Raw genomic sequence first — 16,751 nt, forward strand, 5'->3', positions numbered from 1 at the left:
ACTCTAGGAATGTTCACAGTTGCCAAGCTTTTTCATTTTAAAATGAATGAGGCCACTGTGGTCCTAGGAACATTTAGAGTTAGATATGGTTTTACATCCTTACTGATCTATTCATTATGCACAAACAGTTCCTTGGGCTTAATGGCTTGGATTTTGTCCAGACATCAGAATGTAAACTGTGGAATTTGGAGTGCCACAGCAAAGGATCTGAAAATGAGTTTGTAAAAAAAAAAAAAAAAAAAAAAATCTATCTATTCAAAATCGTGTGTGCAAAAAGGTCAAATGGTTTAAATAATTTATGAGTTCATTATGTTTCTTCATTCTTTTAAATAATTAGTAAATATTGTTTTGGCTAAGAGTAACCTCAGTTATTTGAATATGCCATACTTTGGGTTTGAAAAAAAAAAAATGCTTGGTTATAGTGTTGTTATAATCGAAGGATTCTTTCTGATCACAGGATGCTGCTGGCTTCATATTTATGGTTCCTCTGTATTGTTGGTGTAGCTTAAAAACAAACAATGAATAGGTGTACCCAGAGCCGTAGATAGAGAGAGTTGCGACACTCCTTGATCTCGCCGCTACGCGGTCACGTGGTTCATGTAACCCTCCAATAGTTCCAAACAAACCCGGCGCTGTCATGTTCTCATATGGGACAGGCAGCAGTGAGTGAAATATTAAACAGTAAATAATAAACATTTGTACAATTTCTGGGTATTTTCAACTGCGTTTACATTTACTGCATCTGCTTTAATATCAATTTGGTATATGAAGTGGAATATTGATGTTTATAATGACTTGTTAATAGGTCGTTCTTGTTAACACACAGTACATTATATTAGCATACATTACATAATGCGATATCATTAAGTAGTAGAGACAATATACAGTACAGAGATTAGACAGTTTTTTATGTTTTGTTTTTTACATAAACTAATCTCCCTTCACTTTCCTGAGGATTCATAATAATAATCATTTTGGTTAAACACTAAGCCATGTGGCTGGATTCATAAGGTTTACCTGCACTGAATGAACAGATTCATAAACACACTACCGTACCAATACCTTTAACATTATAGTGCAGGTACATGAAATAGCATTAATTCATGTCTTATTTCATGAGTAAGTAATAATTTATTCCTACATGTAATACATGAATTAATTCATAATTAATATGCACTAGTTCATTTTGTCTAATGTAAGTGGTGGACAAGGTACACAAACCATGTAGTTGAGTTGAAGTAGAGATATCCAAGGTAACATATTACTCCAGTAAAAGTAGTAGTAAAAGTAAAAATACTCTTTACCTCCACTAAAGTACTAAACTAAATTTACCTTCAAATGTACTTAAGAATGAAAGTAAAAGTATAATGATTTATTATGGCTCTGATGTTTTATTATCATTTCTGTAACAAGACTCTTGATTAATCAACTTTTAATTAATCAATTTTAGGTGAAAAGACTCTAGTGTCAATAATTTAGCTTAGCTGACTAAGCTAAATTCAGTTATACCTATTAATTAAGATAAACATGTAACATTTAGTGCTGAGCAAATGCTAAATAATAACAGTATTACGTATATTAATGACATCAAATTCATTATTTTTTTGAAAACAAAGCAACAAACAGCTAAAAATGCTTGATAAGTAGTGGAAATGAATGGGGCTCTATGGGATGTTTGGAACTATACAGAGCTCCACAACCCGGAAGCTGCACAGAAAATATGTCCCGCCCCCTTTCCAACGGTTCCCTATGGGAGTGTCGCCACTCTGTTCTCTCTACCGCTCTGGGTGTACCTAACAAAGTTCTGTACTCACCTAAACAAAAGCGAGTGTACATGCATCAATACAAATCTGCTCACATTTAATCTTGTTTAAAGATAAAAAAAACAACCTGCATTCCCCTAAAATGTAGCTCACACTTGGTTGGTCAGGATACACCCAGCAGCTCTACACTCCATTGCTGCACTCATGCAGAAAGCATTTCTAAAAAGTGACACGCTGGTCCACCTCTCCCCACACCTCCACTCCTCCCCGGCTGCCTGTGTGTCCCTGGAGGTTAGCTCTGACGTCAGAGGCTGAGCTTAGGCCGGCCGCCAGGCCTGTGGGCTTTTGATAAATGTGGTGGGTCTGTTGAAGTGGGCACTGCATGGGCAGCACATGGCAATGACAGGCCTGCTGAAATGGCACTAATGCCCTGATGCACCCTGCAGGCCCTTTCACACATTCCTTTTCTCTCTAGACCCAAGCCTCTACCTACACTTGCTTGTTGGCCTTGATTAGTCACACATAATCACACACAAACATCCAGCTCTGACATGGAGCAGTAATCTAAGTCATTTAAGTCATACAAAAAATACAAACACATTCCTCATACATTAATACCACACAATCAAACAAATGGAAGTGTAATTCTATATGATGATAACTAACCAACGTTATTCAATGGTTAACCAACAGTGGCCAGGTTTATAGTGACTAAATGCATTAATAAACACATCCACAAAGTTGAATCAGTTCATCTGGACATAAGGTTTGTGTCCAGATGAACTGATTCAACTTTGTGGATGTGTACCTGGATTATTGCATTTAAACAACTAATTATTCACAGTTGCAATTAATGAGACTGAACGAGTGGGTTGTAGAGGTGCCCTGACCTATAAACAAGGCACAAAATGTGTGACTCTAAAGGTTCTGTCTCCAAAAAACATGTCCTGCCCAAAACCAAAACTAATTAGAGGCTATTAGAAAAGGCTTTGTGATGACAACCCTGATTAAGCAGTCATCCCCTTCTTCTTCTTTTACGGCACACAGGACATGCACACACACTGCTAAAGCGCAACTGACTTTTACCCGACAGACAGATGATGCGCACATCCGACAGGCTCGCTTTAAGCAGGTGTAACAACTGAAACAAGCTGAAAATAACTGATAATGTAAAGAAATAAAATGTATGTACTCATCATCAGTGTCCTGCAATGGGAACGAGAGTAACAGTGTCAATTCCATTTTTTGAGAGACCAGATGAGCTCACTCTCTCAGAAAAGAGGGGAGAATTTCACCTGTATTTTGGAGGTGTTTGATTGTTTGTGTGGTATTAATGTGTGAGGAGCGTGTTTGTATTTTTGTATGACTTAGATTCCTGCTTTATGTCAGATCTGGATGTTTGTGTGCAATTGTGTGTGAGTAATCAGGGCCAACAAGCAAGTATAGGTAGAGGCTTGTGTCTAGAGAGAAAAAGAATGTCTGAAATCTGTGCATTTGTGCAACAAAATAAAGTCTCATAATTAAAGCGATCGGACGATTGTTGTGATATGTTTGTGATTGATCACTGACTGCATTATAGGATGTACACCTATGTAATGATTACAATGGTATTAACATGTGTACTGATTCAGGTGTAGTGGAGCACTCCACTCGTGTTTGGCGCGCACATACGCTTCTTAAGCAAGCGTGCGGCAAACAGTGCGGGTTAGTTGAGTTGAGAGGTGGATTAGAGCAAGCGGACGGCCTGTACGGATCGGAGTCGTTTGTTCAGGGTCTGACTCAGTCCTAGTATATGAACTGTTTGTTATTTTTTTATTTGATATTAATCTATTTAGTTCAGGCTGCTATAAGTCATGTATAATGTTTGTACAGTTGTAAATATTTGTAAATAGTAATCACCTTGTTGGAGAACTTGATGGACTTAATAAACTCATTCTGCACTTTGGCCCTCACTTCATGGTCTTGTGTTTTTTTCTTTTTGATCCTTTTGACCCCTATGACCATGTAATTTTACATCCGCCTAGTGGCCAACATGCACTAGTTTTGCTAAACATCAACGGGGTCACGCTTACAGGTTTTTAATGCATTCATAAACACCTACATGTTTAATCTACAATAACACAAATGATACACTTTCACTAGAAGTGGGAAACAAAGGAAATTTCTAGAACTTGCTAATTGTATCTACTTACACTATAAGTCCACTATAAGTAAAACACTGAACAATTATGGTGGTATTAGAAGGTCACCACAGAGACAGTGTGGGACAGTGGTTGCCTAGTGGGTAGAGCTTTGGGCAATCAATTGGAAGATTGTCAATTTGAATCCAGGCTCTGCTATGCAACCACTGTTGGGCCCTTGAGCAAGGCCCTTAACCCTGTCACCTCCAGGGGCGCCAGACAAAGGCTGACTCTGCGCTCTGACCCCTGCTTCAAAACAAGCTGGAATATGCAGAAAAAGAATTTCACTGTACTGCACTTGTGTATATGCATATATGACAAATTAAGGCATTCTTCTCCTTCTTAGAGAAAGCTACAGCTTCAAAAATATCCCAGCATGTCTCAGGTTTACAAAAGACTACAAGGATGTTAGCACACAATGACCCAAAACATGCACATAAATTAACGACTGAATTGGTTGAAAGGAAAAAGCCAAGTTAAACTTCAAACACTCCAATATAGTCAAAACTGCTATTAATTATTGTGCAATTCTGATCAGCTTGTTTGGATGGGCAACAAGTCAATCCAAATCCAAATACAAGAATTTGGATAACCACCTAAAAATAACACAAGTTTGGATTTGTTCTGAAGTTTAAGCAGTATTCTTGTATTAGTATGACCAAGATAAAGATCAGTCCACAAAATACAAGTAATTAATGCAAATTCAGGCAATTGCAAACTGATTACAAACCTCTGATTAAAACAGTTTGGTCGAGATTTAAATCCGAACATTATTTAGTATAGCCTTTCCAGTAGTAGTCCCATTACGTTATATCTCACTGGGGGAAATAAGCAGCATATTTGGAAAATATTCCTGTCTGTCATTTTGTTTTAATGAACCATGCAAATCTAACAGATGTGGTTAGGTCACTCGTTTCCAACAACAAACCAAATTTTATTTGGAAATTGTGGTTTGATGCCAACCAATGCAAGCAACACTGTGTTTAACGGACCTAACAATTTATTTTATCTGTCCACAAAGAACAGGGCATGATAAAATAGTACGTGCAACCCAAGACAATTCCTGTTTACTATCTCACATACAAAGTGGCTGAAAACCACACAACCTCCACACACCACCAAAATTCAGCACAGATCACAACATAAACAGCAAGTGAACATGGGAGGATCCTGTTGATCAAAGCATAGCTCATGTTGCTTTAGCAGGACAGCGTACCTGTAGGTGGGCTGCTACTCTTGCGCTTCAGCCATCTGTCCACCGTCTCTGCGCTCACGCTCTCCAGGACGAACTCGTCCAGCATCTGCGGGCGCAGGGAAAGGTACGCCTTCACTTTTTCATCCGTCAGACCTGCAACACAGTCATTGTTTTCAGTCCCTGTGTTCAGGGGTACAAATATCAGCACATATTTATCACAGTTGATTAAAAGAACAGCCACAATAAATAACTGTTTGGAACCAGTTAGCATAAGTATAATGATATCATTTCAATGATGTCATTTCAATTGGTTCAGGCCAGTCTTTGCCATGAAAGACTCATAATCATCATCTTCAATTGCTATTATTTAACTCCTGAATGGTTTGTGGTAGAATATTGGAGCATTCAATAATAAGTAACATTTTTTGAAACTTCCCCTACATAAACCATGTCAGAAGACTCTTTCAGCATGGCTAAAGCTTTATTTTACCTACTGTAGAAACTATGCCCTGACCCTGATTTCTAGGAAGAACTTGCACCTTAATTTTTACAACCATCTCAACCTAAATATGTCAAAATATGCCATGAAGGTCTCAGCATTCCAGAAGTAAATATTGAACTGTTGAAACTACTGAACTATTGAAAAGACACAAATACACTGATTGTGTTAAAAGGAATAACATGTAAAGGATAGTTTCCTTTACAAATCTTAATCTTACAACCTTACATGACATTTTAAACAATCTATCATTTAATATAACTGTAGCATACTTCATAATTGGCATAATTGCTTAATTTCTTAAATTTTTTGTTTGCTTGTTTATTAGGATTTTAATGTCATGTTTCACACCCTTCGGTTACATCCACGACAGAAACGGTAGTTACTCATTACACAAGATTCATTAGTTTACAAGGTTACATCAAACACAGTCATGGACAATTTTGTATCTCCAATTCACCTCACTCGCATGTCTTTGGACTGTGGGAGGAAACCGGAGCACCCGGAGTAAACCCACGCAGACATGGGGAGAACATGCAAACTCCACACAGAAAGGACCCGGATCCGCCCCACCTGGGGATCGAACCCAGGGCCTTCTTGCTTTGAAGCAACAGTGCTACCCACTTAGCCACCGTGCGCCCAGTTAGCGTAAGTAAGATGATATCATAACAGGGTAACAATACAATCATTTCACTGGTTTAATAAATAGTGAGGCCTGTCTTTGCCATGAAAGACTCATAATCATCATCTTGAATTGCTATTATTTAACTCCTGAATGGTTTGTGGTAGAATATTGGAGCATTCAATTATAAGTAACATTTTTAGAAACTTCCTCTACATAAACCATGTCAGAAAACTCTTTTCAGCACCTGCCATGGCTAAAGCTGTACTTACTACTATTTTAACTAGTGTAAACGCTGTGTCCTGAGCCAGGTTTCTAGGAGGTGCTTATACTTTAATTTTTACAACCATCTCAACCTAAATATGTCAAAATATGCCTTCCAGAAATAAATATTAAACTATTGAAACTACTGAACTATTGAAAAGACACAAATAAGCTGTGTTAAAAAGTCTAAAATACTTTTTTTTTTCTTTACACATTTTCATCTAAAAACCTTACAGGACATTTAAAACACCCTATGTATTTTAATGTCATTTAATATAACTGTAGCATACTTCATAACTGTCATAATTGCTTAATTTAAAAAAGTCTGTTTCTTAAAATGTTCAAGAAATGCTATATAAATGTTGTGTTTGATCATAAATACATGCTAAAATCAATCTTAGAACTTTAAAACTGGTTTTACAACATGCCACATTTATAACAGGGATGCATATTGCTTTCATTTGCCTGTTTAAAACGTTGGGGGTGGAATTCCTTGACCAATCAACATCATCTTATTTTTAAGAACAGAGAAGAATGTGTCAGTTAAGCTTTGGACAGTCAGTCAAAGACCATTAATCACTAACTCCAGAGTCATGTATTTGACTCATGTTTGACTCAATCTTGGACTGTTCCCATGTCTCCACCATCCCAACATGACCAAGGAAAAGTTCTGAGACTTGATACGGGCTGGAATTGGATGTTCATTAGCATTGATCTCCAGAGACTCAAGTCTAAGTTCTAATCTTAACCTACAACAGGGGTGCCCGCACAGTGCATGCTGGTAGATCACGCCTCATTCAGACAGGTCAACGTGATTGACATGAAATGTGGCCACTGTTTCTTTAATTTGTGGTTTATTACCATAGCTACACCTCAGCCCGTCTAAAGCACTGCTAATCTAGAAAGTTTTTATTTATCAGTAGCCAGTTTGCGCCATTTTTGCATTTTTTTCTTTGTAACCTACACTGTTTGTGAAGATGAGTGAGCAACCACGCACAAAGAAACCAAAAACGGCTCAATTCGGGCAAGAATACTGCAAAGGCGGCTGTTTCATTCATATGTGGACGAAGCTGATGGAGAATATTCAGATCTCATGTTACATACAGAAATTTTAAACCTACAATCTAACATTCATATGAAGTCAAGGGTATCTGCTGGACAATGAGTTGTGGCACGGCTAAACTCTAAAGTCATAAAACAAAATTACTGCACAAGCAGACTCATTTAAGGCCAAAGCCAATTCCAAGTGATGCATGAGGTGGACAGTTCGTGTGGTCTCCAGACCAAAAGTGAAGACACATCATGGATCATCTTCAATCAACAACCTGCAGATAATAACTGAATGTAAGTATTGAGGTTTCTCTACCTACCTTGCTTATTGTTGGAATATCTTAATCCAACACATACACACATACAATTAAGTAGATCATTCAATCAGAAGGTTTGCCTAGTGTATTAGTGTATGTCTAAGTACATCCTGCTAATAAAATAATTTTCCATCACCTGTCTTATTTAATTAATGTTCATCCTTATATATTCCTTATAATTTAATTCTGCTTATATTGTTCTATGATTATTAAACTTTGTGTATGTTTTACTGGTGTGTATTTTTCTCGTCACAGGAGGAGTTCTTCAAAGTAACAAAGAATTCACTAATGCCTAGTTCATACTACACGATTTTTGCCGTGATATTCGCTCGCCGACTGGTCGGCACTAGATTTAGCCGGCTCGGGAGCAACTCAGCGTTTGCTCGGCGATCGAAGAGAGATATCTAGCTTGTCAAATATCTGGATCCGAGTTGCACAACTATCAAACAGCCAATGAGAACACAAAATACGGTGTGAGGAGAAATGCAGGGGAGGAGTTGTAAAAAGGTGGGAATGGAGCATAATATAGTTTATATCAGAATACATCGACACACACAAGTTTTACAGTATTTCTGACCTTATCGTTCTCTACAAAACATAACACCAACATTGCATTGCAAAAATATTCATTAACCTCCAACTCACTATAGAACAATCCATGCTGTTCATGTAGCCAAATCCACTCAAGTTCATTTATTATTTTCTTCTTGATTTTACGCTGCACATCAGCGCACAAACTTTGATCGCTTGCTACTTGTTGACGTGCATTTTTAGACATGGTATCATTAAACCTTTCGTCACTTCTTGTGTGTTTTCGTGACAAAACGTAGTTTGGGAGACCAGAGAAGCTTGCTTACGATTCCAGTTGGTGATAGATCGTGTAGTGTGAAACCCCCTATCGCCGATCAGTCGTGTAGTGTGAAAGCCACACCGACTTGAAAGACTCCCGATTACAAGAGATCCAGTTGTGTAGTGTGAACTGTGCAGCAACCTGACGACTTGGAAAGTCATGTAGTGTGAACTTGGCATAAGTTTGAGCAACCAAAACACTTCATATCTACTTGATGTTAGAGTAAATTTCTCATTTTGAGGTATTTTGTTAATTGGACTAAACTGTAATAATTTGACCTGCATTCACAATTGGTGCCTTTATGTATATATAATTCATTCACTTTGGTACCTGAGTAAAAAACAATACACTAGCGTTCTAACTACTGTACTATTTTATTCTAAAAGTGTTAGATGATAGGCTACTAGGCACTCCAAAACAAAATGACTGCGCTTTGTGGGTGGAAGTGGGATACAAACTACGTAGGATAAGTTATTGTTATTATATAAGTTATTTGTCCATTATGGCACTCAATCTGAAACATTAAGACTTTACTGCACTCATGCATCTTCAGAAACAGACCAAAGGCCCCGATGGAGCTGAGGGAAGAAGACACCCAACTTGATTGTGCCTGATAGGCAATTAAGTCTTTGCGCTCAAACTAAGTGCTGCCGTCTGTTATCTTTGTTGTCAGCACTACCAGCCATTTGCAGAGCTAGTGTTGGGTTTTAATGCACCCCATGGCATGTGAGAGCCAACATTGATGTATATTCTCTGATGTTGGCCAGTCCTTCATAGTTAAGATCGTAATGTAGGAAAAGCATTGAAGCCTGGATTGTGGAATGGGGGAAAAAAATGGAATAAACACATCTGCATTTATAAATGCTTTTCTAGGCGCTCAGGTGGCCCAGCGGTAAGACACACGCTAGCACACCAGAGCTGACATCTCGAACTCATCGGTTCGAAACTCAACTCTGCTACAAACAGGATGAGCGCCTACACAAACGACCATTGGCTTGATGTTCTGGGAGGGTGCCGAAAAGGATTCCTCATAACAGATGCAACTACGACCTCTGCTGGCTGATTGATGGCACCTGCACAGAGACGAGGGGTAATGGGATCAGTGTGTGTCTCTCCATACACAAAGCTGATCCACATATGAACTTGCAGGTGAAAAGAGCAGTCGGATACTGCACACGTGTCCGAGGGTGTGTGTGTTAGTCACAGCTCTCCTCAGTCAGAGTGGAGGTCAACATAGGTAGAGAGGAAGAGTAATGCAATTGGATACAAGAAGATTGGGAGGAAAATTGGAGAAACTTGCCATGAAACTTCACAATTAACATAAGTAATGAAGCCGTTTTGCCAGATACACAGACATTTATTATTTGTATCAAAACAAAAGAAGAGACTTTATTACATTATTAAAATAAAATAAGAGTTTATCTATAATTATTTCCATTACTTTTCAAACATTTACAACCTCTACAGCAGAACTAGACAAATCCGCATTGCTTATATTAATGCACAAGTATGGATGGAAATCACAGCTGGACGGTACGTGTTTTACCCTGTAGAAACACTTCCGTTTAACCTACAAGACACACCAACAGAGGAAATACGAGGCAGAGTTTAGAAAACCTAACCTGATCTTTTGTCTGGACGTCCATGGACCTCCTGCAGGGTAGCAAAGGGCCACAGACTGTGTTGGTGCGTAACAACAAAGACCAAGCAGACGAAAGCAGGGGCTCATTGCTTTGAACACTAAAATCGAACCAGATGTGCAAAAGATATCAAATCTCTCAACTCCTAAGAGCATCATGTGGAAAAAAATGAAAACAGCACAGTTCTGATAGCCTGCAGTGAGCTTTGAATGATTGTGTCTTCTTTCGGTTCTTGCTTAGAGACTGTGTGCGTTATTCCGCAGGTTTTTTTTTTTTTACAGATGCCAAGGTCTTCAAACACAGACAGTGTGTGTGGTGGGGGAAGCGCTAGAGGGGGCAGCTGATGCTGTCCAGACACGAGACAGTGCTCTTGAGCAACGTAGAGCCTCACGAGACTCCTCGAGTCGGTGATGACGCACATGAGCAGAGTGCGCTGCTTAATAAATTGGGAACCAGAGGGGTTGTAGAGACACACAATGGCAAAGCAAGAGCGGGGCAAAAAAACAAACACGAAAAAAGGCTTTCACTCCCGTCATATTCACTTCATAGAAAAGGATCAGAAAGTCCCTGTTCCTCAGTATTTGTGAGGTGCAATCTGTATTAGGATGCTAAAAATTGTTCCAAATCAATTAATCACGTTCTCGAAACGTTCCCTGCCGAACACGGTCAGACGCAATCTTTTACTCACTGCCACTCACAGGCACACACTAAAGCTTATAGGTAGGGCCCTACTAAATTCATGAAAAAATTTTTAACAAGTGCCACTTTTCACGGCAGTCATTAAACAACACACTATAAATTGAATGATACAATCTATAGAAGCTACAATACGTTTTGACCCCCCACCGTCTAACCCATATGACCGGTTGGGAGTTTTCCAAACTTAGTATTGTCTAACCGGCTGCTAATGTAACTCAGCGTCAGAGTTTATAACGAAAAAATAAACTGTACATAGAAAAACTATCAGGAGCAGAATACTTTACTGGCTTGTATTTTTGAGCACAGACAACAGATAGATGATCACGTGTGTAGAGAAGCACACTTTTCCTTTGACTATGGAATAAAATGCACTCAATAAGTTAACACACATCAAACATTGTTAGCACACTACACCACAGAAAAGCCTGTTACACTAACATAATTATGATGCTGTATGATTGCTAGGTTCACCTCATATTGCGCCTTATTTCATATGCTACACGAGTGAAAAATGTTAAATCGCTAACCTTACATTTTTAATTTCACAGCAAATTGCATATTACATGGAAAGCGGCTCATTTCTGAAAAAACTGGTATTTTGCCATACATTAGAGCACTCTACAGACAGAAGTTGCATAGTCTAAGAGAGGGATGGCTGAACATAGCGGTTTCCACAGAACTGCCTAACAGTAAAAGGCTTGTGCTAACCCGTGTCCCTTGCGAGCCAGCACGGGTGATGTGCATGCAATAAAGGTTGAGTACAGTGGGGAATTAGACATGACTAAATAGGTAGGTGGGGGCCTTTAAAAATTGTTGCCAGTGCCTGCAGCAGACTAATTTGGCCACTATGTCTGCTGGGTGGGACAAGACCGAACAAAAAAAGGAGTGAGATCTCCAACACTGTGTAAGGACTCTGGGTAGTAGCCCAAGGTGCCTATACAGAAGTGGAGGAACGCAGAAATCAGTGCATGACTGGCCTCATGTGCAAATCTACCCAAGTAAGGGTGAATAAAAAGGGGTCGTGGACTGTGCACGCATTGGAGGGAGAGTTTTGCATGTTGACAGCAGAGACTTGGCTTAGTGAGTACAGGAATTTTGCTATGGCAGCAGTATTGGTATTAATACTCTTTATTACTTTATTTTGTCAGTTTCTTTGAAAAAAATTATTTTTTGTTGCTATTTTGAAAAGAATAGAAATGCTTAGGGATGTCCCGATCCGATCTCAAAGATCGGAATCGGGGGCGATAAAGGCTTTTTTTTAACTGATCGGTATCGGCTTTACTAATGCCGATCATAACCCGATCTTTTGTTTTACGTCAGCATGTCCGCTGTGTGGAAATACTTTAAATTGGAAAGTGAAACAAGTCCAGCAGTGAAGTGTAATGTCTGCAATGCGAGCGTTTCACGAGGCGGTGGGAGCAGAGCTGCGTTCATTACTGTAGAATTTTACTATTTATATGGTGTGTGAGTCGAGGATCACTCCGGTTTACAAAACAATAACTTTTAATCAGAGTATGAAAACTTCAGGACCATAACATACAGCTTTTACGAGTTTACGTGTAACAAGACTGAACGACATCTCAGTATCAAGCACTCTGATTGGCTTAGTTATGTAACCGAGCGTCGTAGTGATGCACTTGCTTGATAAAGAAATAAATACATGGTATATTCACCAATTGTCAGGAGCATAACACTTTATTAACTTATTCTGTTACGGTACCGAATAGCGGACAGCTAGAGTCATTGCGTTAGCCAAGCACGCTATTCCATGCACTATGGAAGCCCCAAAAGGTCAAAACACACTCACTTCGCGTAGAAATGTCCATCAAACCATTGTAATAATACAACCACAGAAAAGTTTGTTACAGTTACAACACGCATACAAGTACGGTGGCTCATAAGAAACAAACCAGATATCATTTAACTAAACAATCTACAATTACTACCAATTTGATACGGCACCTAAAAAATAAACACTCAGTCGGATACAGTGAGTTTATTATTATGTGATGAGAAGAGGAACCAGCTGTCCGCTAACACGGCAGAGATGCTGATTTTCCTCAAGAAGAACCTTCACTTCATTTTGAGTGTTCTAGTTTTACTACTACAATGCTGCACTAGGTTTGTTTACTTTTATTTTGTAAAAATAAAAGAACATTAAGCAATAGCTTGGATGCAGGCAATTTTTTTTCCTACAGCACTGCAGAGCTATTCAGTTGTTAAACATGTACATTGGATTAATTTGAATAACTGTAATGTACTTGAAGTGTGCACTGTGTGAACAGTATTATCTAGATCTTATCTAGACAATATCTAGAAAATACAAGTATCGGTTTGAGACTCGGTATCGGATCGGGATCAAAATTAATGATCGGCAACAAAAAAACGTGATCGGGACATTGCTAGAAATGCTCCCAACAAAAACACTACAAGTTCAGTCACCAGTTCTAAAATGAGACACAATCACATACATTTCGACAAACTGCTGGTCTGAACCAATTTTAAGCTTCTATTCAGACAAAAGCTACTCTGGGTCTGTTCGAAAACCTAGTGAGCTCTCTACACTTTACGTCATCCTATGTGTGCTCCAGAAAAGCAGGCTGTTTGAATTCTTAGATACCTTAAATGCTGCCTTATGAAGTGCCTTACTTTGAAGCTATAAACTGCCAGAATAACGAGGGAGCATCTGATGCTTCCTTACCAGTGAAGGCAATCCCAGAATTCAGAGCAGCACAACTTTTCTCACAAAAAATGACAAATATGCAAAGTCAGGCTTTTTAGTGACCGCTTAACTGTTTTTGGTAAACAGAGGGAGATGTTAGCTGGCATGCTATTGGGGTATGTTGCCTCAGCCTGTTGGTTTGAATGGACTGAATAACTTGTCTTATAAGTCGATGACTCATTAGAATCCTCTTTACTTAGGCAGCTGCCTAAATGGGCAGTAGACAGCAAGGCAGCTCACTAGGTTTTCGGACAGACCCACTGATCCCATTTTCGTATCAGTGTATGCAGTGTAAATGGTAATGAATTGTATAAATATAGTACAGAGAAGTATAAAAAATAAACAATGAGGCACTCGGGTGGTGCAGGGGTGAATTATGCTATCCGACTACCACTGGGATGCAGAGTTCGAATGTTATCAGCCGATCAGACGTCTACATACAGACATGCTTGGATCTGTCTGGGGTGTGGGTTTGAGGATGGCAGAGGCCTCGTAATGGATTGTCGTCCAGTGAGTCTGTGGACGCAATAAAGCTGAACCCGCTACAACCCTGACCAGAATAAAGTGTGGATAAAGCATGAAAATCGACATGAAATCAGTGAACAATGAAATCCTTCATACTATTAATAAAGCAACACAAATCCACAACATATATTAAGAGTTAAGCTTAAGTTTGAAGATAATTAAATCCTGTATGTGTGAAAAAGTCTACATCACTGATCCTTATCAGAATAACATTCCTGTATCAAAATTCCTGTCAAAACAGCCACAGCTTCAAATATGCTATTCATTCACTAGCTAAGCAGATTCACAGATTCTTACTGGGAGACTGAGTGTTTTCACACTCGCCAGTATGCCGAGTCCTCCTGTCAGATCTGAATAGAAGGGGAAAGGGAAACATTCGTGGGAAAGCCGGGTTGCACAAAAAAAGTGCGTTTTAGCATTCATGCTGTGCTTTTCAAAATCACATTGGGCATTCACTGTTGTACCATCTCCAAAGAAAGCTCCGCCTAGAGTTGCACAAGGATGTCTTGTACAGAACAGAAAGGCAGAACAACAAGTCTGGAACATTCTCATCAGGTAACTTGCTTCATCAGATGAAGGGAAAAAAAACAATGATTCATCTTAAAATGGAATGTGCGTCATAATACTGAGTACATGATTCAGTTCTTCGGATTCAAATAAACCAAACACAGTGGTACCTTGTAACTCTAGGTCCACCACTGGAGCGGTGCAGTAAAACATCATCAAAGCGCAACTATAAGATGAATGTGCGTTCGTGTGGAATAACCGTCAAATTCACTCTGAAAGCTCCACATGTATCTGTGTTTAGCTGGATTTTTCTCCTGTTTCCCTTTTAAACTTGCGTTATAGCTCGGGGTGCTGAGAAAATGTGAGAATCAGCTTTTCAGAGAGAGTTTACCATGCTAATCGGTAACTATTACTTGACGACACTCCCAGAACCAATTCACGTCGAGTTTCAAGGTACTTCTGTATAAATAACAAAAGTTCTAATTAGAGATGCATGAGTACCGATACTAGTATCGGGTATTAGTCAGATACCGCGCTCATTAACTCGTACTCGTACTCATTAACTCGTACTCATTAACTCGTACTCATTAACTCGTACTCGGGGGCGTGACATTGCGAGATTTTTTTACTTCTAAAACTAAAGCAATTCATTTTTCACCCACGGGAGACAGATTGAATTATTCTCACTGACCACGCTCACACGCACGTTTAATGTTATTTAGTTCCGTTTGAAAAAAAAAAAAAAAAACTTCAAAATAGAGCTAACAGCGAAGATAACCGGTTACAAAAGCAGCGACCGCTGTTATAGGACGTGTGTGTCTTTAATACTCTGTTCACAGTGTCGATACAAGTGATTCAGGAGTCGACTCTTGTCTTTCATTTATGGTTTCTGGATGGGCAAAATGACAGCTAGTAGCCAGGCAGTATAACAATATGATATTAAATAATTTTCCATCATGATACACATTTCCATGATATTGCCAGTATTTCATTAAACTCGACGATTTTAAGCGCATGTATGATGTGCACAACGTTAATTACCTGCGTTTATTAATGAACGTTAACGTTAGCTTGTCAGAAGCTTTCTCAATGATGGCTGTGCGGTGTTTTTTTTTTTACAATTAGTGATGGCAACCCAAGCAACTGTTCCACTGCACTATTTTACACTAAAAACTACACTATTCCATAATGCTCCAGATTGCATCATTCTAAATAGGTATCGGTATCGGTGAGTACAAAAATGTACTCGTACTCGGTTGGGAAAAAATGGTATCGATGCATCCCTAGTTCTAATAGGTAGTGTGGATGCTACACAGCTCCAGCACCCCAGGTTAATTAAATAAACATTAAATATGTTACAGTACACAATAAAAATTTAGAAAGTGTGCTGTGTCATTGTCCTCAAAGCTTGTTACAACACGTGGTGGAGTTATAAAGTCTTACAGCAGCAGGTATGAATGACCTTCAGCACCGCTCCTTGTTACATGGTGGATCTATCAGCCAGGAGGTGAAAGTGCTTCTCTGTTTGATTAGACTGTCAAGTAGGAATAAAGAAGTGTTGTCCACAATGTGCAGGAGTTTATCCAGTTTCCTCCCCTGAACTACCAGCTCCAGTAAGTCTAGATTGCTCTCAAGGACCTGTCCAGCCTTTAAAATGAGCTTGTTAAGTCTGCTAGTGTCACTAGTGACTTAATACCACTGCCCCATCAGACCACTGCCCCATTAGTCTACACACTGTCCCTTTCTGTCTTTTGTCCAGGTGCACTCACAGGTCCTCCACCCCCACCTGTTACCCCCTTACATGTCTGGGTTTTCTCTCTACTTTAGATTTCAATAAAGCAGTAAGCCATGAGAGACCGTGCATTACTGCGATTTATGTAACTGTGCTTCGCATCTTGCCAAAACATCCTTCCCCGTG

The 16,751-nt window shown here is 39.2% G+C and overlaps 1 protein-coding gene across 1 annotated transcript in view; it reads right to left on the reverse strand.

Moving 5' to 3' along the window:
• Positions 1–16,751, reverse strand: part of pde10a (phosphodiesterase 10A) — a 160,012-nt gene that overhangs the window by 38,350 nt on the left and 104,911 nt on the right. Inside the window, exon 2 of the mRNA XM_062995032.1 lies at positions 5,160–5,291. Within this exon, the coding sequence (XP_062851102.1) occupies positions 5,160–5,291 (132 nt within the window). The remainder of the gene's footprint in view (positions 1–5,159; positions 5,292–16,751) is intronic.

The sequence above is a fragment of the Trichomycterus rosablanca genome, chromosome 5 (assembly GCF_030014385.1).
Source record: "Trichomycterus rosablanca isolate fTriRos1 chromosome 5, fTriRos1.hap1, whole genome shotgun sequence".
In the NCBI taxonomy this organism is placed as follows: Eukaryota; Metazoa; Chordata; class Actinopteri; order Siluriformes; family Trichomycteridae; genus Trichomycterus; species Trichomycterus rosablanca.